This window comes from Pteropus alecto, unplaced genomic scaffold (genome assembly GCF_000325575.1).
Source record: "Pteropus alecto unplaced genomic scaffold, ASM32557v1 scaffold5, whole genome shotgun sequence".
Classification (NCBI taxonomy): domain Eukaryota; kingdom Metazoa; phylum Chordata; class Mammalia; order Chiroptera; family Pteropodidae; genus Pteropus; species Pteropus alecto.
In genome coordinates, this window is record NW_006441953.1 from 22,299,554 (window position 1) to 22,307,557 (window position 8,004).

The 8,004-nt window shown below is 42.3% G+C and overlaps 1 protein-coding gene across 3 annotated transcripts in view; it reads right to left on the reverse strand.

The window, feature by feature from the left end:
* The window catches only part of SLIT2 (slit guidance ligand 2), a 325,399-nt gene extending 317,893 nt beyond the window's left edge, over positions 1 to 7,506 (reverse strand). Inside the window, exons 1-3 of one of the 3 annotated variants that reach the window (XM_015594878.1) lie at positions 7,110 to 7,288; positions 4,342 to 4,413; positions 3,129 to 3,200 (exon numbers count right to left, since the gene is read on the reverse strand). In XM_015594878.1, the coding sequence (XP_015450364.1) occupies positions 3,129 to 3,200; positions 4,342 to 4,413; positions 7,110 to 7,288 (323 nt within the window). Of the gene's footprint in view, positions 1 to 3,128; positions 3,201 to 4,341; positions 4,414 to 7,109 lie in introns of all 3 variants that reach the window. The other 2 variants (XM_015594877.1, XM_015594879.1) reach the window with 2 other exon arrangements.
* Between the last annotated feature and the right edge of the window lie 498 nt (positions 7,507 to 8,004).

Here is an 8,004-nt window from a genome sequence, read left to right on the forward strand (position 1 = left end):
CTACTTTTCGACGTTTTCACTGAATTGTATATCATCGATTCTTTGACGTGGAAAAAATCTTTCTCTTGTAGCTATAATGCTTTGACTTACAAACAATGACTTTCTTATTCTATGCAAAAATTAAATTCAACTTGACAACATGACCCTGTTACTTATAGATTAAAAGGTGCATTTCTAAAAAGGAACAGATCTTATCTTCTGGTTTCAGATTTGTCTTCTCTCTGTAGATGAAGTTAAAATTCTATCGACATGAAATAAAAAGAAAAAACAATTTTGAAATAGTCACAAAATATCATTTGAAATTGTTCTGACGTTTATCTTCTTAAAACAAACAAAAAAAATAACTTAGAACCATAAATTGTGCACAAACAAAATTAATGTTTTGTTTTGCTCTTCTCACAAAGAATGAAAATTAGGTTACTATAAATACTGCATGAATGGCATTTACAAGATAAACTTGCATTTATACACCTGCTCAAAATTTAGAGTTTCAATTAAAAAATTCGCAACTAAATTGCTAAAAAACCATGTGAGCTCACACAACATATAATTAGTTAAAAGTTAATTCACTGATTACTTCCTTTCTCCTACATTGTCTCTTGCAGTTTTTTGAAAAAAAAAAATAATAAGGTGATTTTTGTGATGTTAATGACACCACCACACTAAAAGAAGGATACATACCACAGGCCATAGAAATCTGATTATGGAACTCTCCAGGTAACTTTTAAAAAATTTTTTAAATACTATCTGAACAAAATTTAAAATAGTTCGTTTCACCATAACTTGAATGCATTCTTAAGCAAGACTGCCATGACATTTAATGTATTTTAAAAAATAAATATTTGAAAAGTGTATCCACAATGTTCCTAAGAAATGGTTTTGAATTCCTGAGTCTCAAGGAGATGAATTGGCTGTCAGATAACAATGTGCTTCCATCAGATGGACTTGGCAGTTGTAAACAAAAGGAATTTTCTCAGCTTTTCCTCACAAATATGAAATATTTGCTCTCGGCCAACAGCTGGGGTGATTTAAAGAAGTCCTGCATATATATTAGTTTTCATTCAAAATCACAAAACCTCCTCCCACTCTGCAACATCTGACTGCATCTTAGTAGAACAGAAAATTCTTCTGAGAGGGAGTGACATTCCCAGGAGAAGCCAAAGTCAAACACTAGTGCCTACTTACGACTCTAATCGAATTTCAGATCATAAGGCATCTGGTTAATAATTTTTAGGAGAAGTTAATTTATTCAAGATGAAAGTTCAGCTGATACTCCACAGTGGCTTGGAAAACAATGAGAAAGTTTCTTTTGTTCGAGTGTTTCTGAAAATACTGTAAACTATAACATAACCAAAATGGAGACGGCATGAAAAACCGTCAAGTTTCCTTTAATAATTTGGAAGTCTTTTGAGAATCAAAACACTTCTGTTTCCATGTGATGACTACTAGTTGAGTCAAGCTATTCATGAAAAAAAGGGTTAATGTTTAAATGATAATTTTATGTTGTCTGTTCACCTCACCAAACATTAAAATCACATTGATAATTTTTTTTAAAATGGTTGAATTAAAAATACCTCTCTTTACAAGGTACTCGCTAGGAATTAGCTAGTCACAAAGCCTATGGAGATCAAAGAATACATACTTTCAGAGTATTTCTGTATATTAAGAGATAGGTTATGAATTTAGGAACTTAGTTATGAATTTAACCAATGTTTACCTTATTTTTATTCCTATCCCACAAAACTAGCTCAAAGTATTAATTTTAAATTTATTTTGTATTCCACATTAAATTCCCTGTAAGATTTATCATGGACAAAATTTTATAGCAAAATAAATTAGATATCTCTGTGTTTAATTTCCTTGAGGTGATAAAAATGTACCCTATATATTTACAAATACCTTAGGAGCCGACAAGTGTTTTTCTGTTTAGAGACAATTACACAGAATTAACTTTTGCCCTTGGGCCCTGTGAATGTGAATATGTGCTAAGCCTGAAATGAAGTTCTTTTTTCTTATTTTAAATAAATGTTTTATTTTTACCTAAAGTGCCTATTAAAGCAGGCATGGAAACTTATTAAAATAATTATTGCTACTTGTAATAGAGCTGCATTTTCCCTTAAAATGCAAACCTACTAAACTTGAATTATCAAGACATATGAGATATGGAATTCATACATCAAATTACAAAGTAACTTATCCTACTTATTACAGCGGTTTTGTCTTTTGTAGATATACAATGTAGACATAAAATAATGGCCCTTAGGTAATATATATCAATCCTTAAGATTTTGTGTGAAAAAATATATATATGTAGATAGATGATAGATAGATGATAGATATGATAGATGAGAGAGAGAGAGGGAGGGAGGGAGAGAGGGAGGGAGAGAGGGAGGGGGAGAGAGAGAGAGAGAGAGAGGCAGGCGCGGGGGGGGGGGGGAGAGAGAGAGAGAGATAGGTCTTAAGTCTGCATTTGATTTTCTCGGAGGAAAAAAAGAATCAATGTTAAAATGACTACTCTGCAATAACATAATTCTTACTTATATTTCTACTAATTTTAAATTTTTTTCAGCAGAAATATGAAGAAAGCTTCTATTAAAATAATGAAATAAAATTGTGAATAGCAGTCATTAACAATATTCACCACAAGTGTTATATATCAGAAAGCAAATCTTTATCATTACCAATTTAAAATATTTCTTTAAATGTCACTAAGGACACACATAGCAACAGCATGGAAATGAAAATAACTATGAGCTAAATTTTTCCATCATGTACCATAAGTGCAAATAAAATCGCACCTTGCTTCCAGCAGAAGTAAATGAAACAGACTAGATGAACAATAAGAAAACCATACACTTCTCGAAGTGTCAACACAATGGTTATCAAGGAAGTAAATGTCTACAGAAAGTTAAGTCTGCATTTTTGAGCTTTATTTTGAATTAGTATTATTCATGCAAAAATTCTACAATGTCTGTTTATAAATTAGTCTGAAAACCGCTTATTCAACCTCCTGTTTCTGTAAACTTTCAAAGATTAAGTAAGACACAAAATTGAAGACACAGTCCTTGAAATTCAAGTATTTTTTACAATATTTATGTCGTCATAAGTTTGGAATTGAAAATACTTACAGTCTCTCCAGTTCTTTAAGATCCTGGAATGCTCCTTTTTCGATGGTGCTAATCTTATTCTCCATAAGCTGACTAAAATGCAAAGTATAACAGAGTCTTAATGTTACCACTCACTGTCTGAATAAATTTCAATTCAGCAACTGAAAACTTGTAAAAAAAAAAAGTTACATATTGCTCTGGTTTGAAATTCAATATTAAATTTAATGGTGATATACTTGAGAGAAATCAGGGAGGGGAAATAGAAACCACATCACAAAACTTTCTTTAAAAATGCTAATGCAGTTTCTTGTAAAATTTACCAGTCGAAAACTCTGAATCATACTGTATCCTGAAGAATAACCCATGTTAGTACAGCTTTGATGGATGCTTTTTGGTAAACTGATTTTCAACGGAGTTCTTATCGAAGAGACTCAATATACAGTATTTCATCATGCACATACTTCAATTCGCTTACAGGTATACATCAGAAATAGGAAGAATTCATAATGGTCAAAATGTGTCTTCTAAAAGATTAATACTGAACGCACAATGATCAAAAGCATATGCTCATTGTGATGTAAATATTTACAAGTCTGTGGGTAAAAGCGATTTTATATTACATTGAATCTCGAATGATGGTTCACTCATAAGTAATTTAACCCAATCATATTGCAGCAATTTTATAAAAGTTACAAAGATATAAAATACAAGAAACAATTCAAAATATGACCAATGTACTTTTATAAACTTTTCCCATCAAAACTTCTGTGAAAACTTGGATTGCTTATAATTTTAGAAATTATATCTGTTTGTTTGCTAGAAAAAGCTGAACATTTCTATGTTAGCAATAATAAAATGCAGAGCCACTTAAACTATCTCTAGTTAATCTCAAATTCTAAGTGTACCAAATGTCTCACATTACTTATTCATATTGTGAAAGCAATTATTCTATATTTTTATACATATAAGGCACTTAGGATATGGTATACCAAACATTTTAGATCATTTCTATAACACTGTTTCTATGGCCTGTATCCAACCTTAAAATACAAGCCTATATTTTTATTAAAAGTTATAGTACAGTGATAAACAAAAAAAGGAAACCAAGACCTGTAAATTTTTATATTTCTGTCATTGGGATAGTTTTTGAAACTGAGACAAGTAATGATTCAAAACATGCAACCTTTATAAATAAAAGACAATTCTTGAAAACACAAGAAAATAAAATACTTACAGAACTCTTAGGTGTCTAAGACCAGCAAAGTCCGTTTTCGTAATCCGTGTGATGTTATTTCCATTCAAATCTCTAAGAGAAAACAAGAAAATGAAAGTTCCATTTTATTTCTATCAATGTCTGGTTAAACAAAGAAAATGTAAACTAAATAAAAACTTTAAGATTAAAGATCAGTTCCAATTACTAAAGTAGTTTACAAAGTAAAAGAGAGAAAGAGTAACCTCTGAAAGAAATTTTTAGAAACGATTCTTAACAAATTCGCAGAGTCCGTGCTTGCTGGCATATGACAAGAAAATGAAGTGATTATGTTATCACACAAAAAAGTTCTCTCGTGTGTGTGTGTGTGTGTGTGTGTGTGTAGGAGTGCTTTCAACTTCTTTTTATAAGGACATGAATATTAATTTAACAGGTATTCTGATATTTACTATTATTGTTCGGCACACCCCCAAAAAAGTTCACTTCAGGAAGTTGAATGAACAATATTCTAATAGGATTCAGGAAGAAATTTTAAAAATTCAGAACCCTATCCTTAGGTGGCATGGTGGCTCAACTTCCTAAAGCGAAGAAAAAGGTTAAGAGTGCCATCAAAAGAGCGGCACTTCAAAGACTTGCATTTACAGGCATTTACCTTCCAACAATTCTATGTTTGTATGAAAACTAAACTCTTCATTTGCAGCTCCGGGAACCCCGCTGTGACTGTAAAGTGAAAACTACAAGCGGGGGGAATAATGGAAATAGTATTCAGGCCCTGACTTTTTTTTTTTTTTCTCAAATTTCAGCACCATGTTTCCTCTAGAGCCACAGTTCCTTGTCTGGCATCTTAGGTCAAGATCTAAACTTGCCCTGGTTCCAATCATTTCAAGTAGAAGCAGGCTGTGCTGCGGTCTGAACATTCTCCTTCACGGAAGTACGTTTTCTCTTACCTGGACTTTAAAACACCGTGTTTGGAATCTGCATTTAATGTGTTTATTGTGTCAGTGATAGAATTTCATAAGCCAGCACTGAGTAAACCGTTTTCTGAAAACTCATTATAGATCCCTTATAGGGATTCCCCCCCGCCGCGCGCGCCCCAAGGACCTCAAACTCACTTGATATGTTGTCCCTTTTTGTTGAGTAAGACATGTTCGTGCTTAAACTTTAAACTGAATCGCATGAAATAACTGCTAAAGCAGAATTCTGCAGTTTCCTCCCCAACACGCTTTCCATGCCGAGCAAAGTACCATCAAGTTGTTCCTACAGTTCTGGGAGTCTTTTACCGACTATTGGACATAACTTGAGTCCCTATTCTCCTCATCCCAGACAAACCTTATAGGTCACATTTTGACGACACCCTTGCTAAGGCCCCCACTTGCGCTCCTGCCCGGGTAGGACTGAGGCTGGGGCGGGGAAAAGGGAGCCAGTAGCAAAGGGAAAAAGGGCTCAGTTCTGGCCTTTTAAACTGAGGGCGAGGGAAAGGGATTAAATAAGCGCGACAGAGGCGCTGCGTGCAGCGCGGGCGGAGACGCGCGCTTCGGAGCTGGCCCTCTCCCGGGGCGCGCAACCCTCACACCCCGGGGCGTAGAGGCCCGCGAGCCGAGTCCGGGGCGCTTGCCCCCGCCGCCCTTGTCCCGCCCCCGCCGGGGCCACGCGCAACGGCGAGTGCAGCGCGCAGGGCGCTTGGGCAGCGCCGGTCTGCGGCCTCGGCGGTCACAAAGAGAATGGCCTCCATGCTCCACTTCCCTGAAGTCGGGAAGCGCCCAACTAGGAGCGCGTGGGCAGTCAACACCAGCCTTGCGATTACTTCTTCATTAGAGACTCGCCGAGACAGGGGGGCGGGGATGTCTGCGGGCAACGGAGCGCGAAGAGAAGGCAGGGGAGCCGCTGCCACGTGAGGGGAGGCGGAAACTGCCAGAAAGGTGGACCGGGGCACTGGGGCTCCGCAGGAAGGGCCGGAGGGGGCAGCCGAGGGCCGCGAGGTCGCCGCGGCAGTCAGATCCGACTCGGCTGGGTCCGGTTGGAGAGGCAGCCCTAACTTCGCCTAGATGACGGGACGTGGTCCTCCTCTGCAGTCGCCAACTCGGATAGGTCCCTTGCGGCCCACTGCCGCCTCCTCCTCCTGGGGGGACGTGGGGGGCGGGAAAACGTCGTGCGGGTGGGGGCTGCGCGCCGCCACCGCGGAGCTGGCGCCGTTCTGGGGCGTCCTGCCCTCTGGGGTCCGTGAGCTCCCCCGGGCGGACCCAAACGCCCCACGACCCCCTCTCCCCTCCCTCCGTCCCCAGGAGGGCGACACAAAGCCGGGCAGCGGAGGTTTCTCGCTTCCGAGTACCCCCTCCAGTCCCCCGCGCCAACCCGCGGCAAGAGTGGAGACTCGGCCCTGAAACTGACCCGCGAGTCTTGGCAACCGCAAGGTGACTCTGTTCACGGAGTCTGGAGAACAAAGTCGCGTCTCCCTTGCCCCGGGCATCTGCGAGTACTTGTCCCCCATCTCCCGCCTCCCCAGCCCCAGAGAATCCGAGAGCACCAAACTGCGTGTGGCAAGACGGCAGTGGGAGGAAGGGACCAAGCACAGCTGCCAGCGGGCCCGCCCCTCTTTGGGCAGTGGCCCCTCCTTAGGCAGCGCCCTCCAGTCCTTGGCCCTCCTGGAGACTTCAGTCCCAGGCTGCGCGTGCAGGAGAGCTCGCGAAGGCTGACCCAGGCACAGGGACCTGTCCCTCCAGTCGCCAAGCTACGGGTGCGGGACCCCAATAGGGGCGGGGGGGGGGAGCGGCGTAAGAAGACCCCATACTCACAGTCTCTCGGTGTTGCGGGGGATATTCCTGGGCACGCTGCGCAGCGCCAGCCCATGACAGTCTACCGTGCTTCCCGAGCAGGAGCACTGCGCCGGGCACGCCTGCGGCGCCACCTCGTTCAGGATCGCCAGCACTAACCCCAGCGACAGGGACAGCGTCTGCCAGCCGGCGCCGCGCATCTTCCCCCGCCGCCTCCTTGCTAGCCAGTGCAGGGCGTTTCTTTTTAGCTTGCTGCTCCGCGCGAATCGCGCTGTGTCTGAGGCCCAGTGTCTGGTGCAGGGCTAACAACCCAGAGTGTCCGGGTAAATGTGCATAAAATATGGAAGTAGCAGTTATAATATTCAAGGCAGAAGAGCCGACACAAGTACACGCCTCCCACCTTCCCACCACCCTCCTCCAGCAGGGCAGGCGCTCTTTAGGCAACTTTAAGTCCTGAAGATCAATCGACCTGACCAAGGCTACAAGGAGACCCCAGAGCAGCGGGGAGGAGATCCACGCGTCGCAAAGATCAACTTGGCGGTAAAAGAGCTGGGGCTCGCTCCCAGGAGCTGCGAAGATGCAGGAGCCAGTTGTGCCGAGAAAAGGAGATGCTCGGATTCCACGGACCCCCTCTACAAATCAGATTCCAGCGGGGAGGGTACAAGGCAGAAGAGGGGTACTCAAGAATGGTAGCCTTGATCAAAGTGGGCTAGAAGGCGCAGGAGCCCTGCGGGCCAGGAGCCTAGCGCGCCGGGAGACTGGGCATGGCGCGCGGGGGCGCACGCGGCGGGCGCGCAGCCCAGTGCGGCTCACTCACGCGGCTTCGCCCCGGCCGGAGGCTCCTCCGCAGCCCAGACCGGACCTTGCAGTCTCCCGACAGTCGAGAGCAGTTTGCAAACACACACGCACTTCGCGG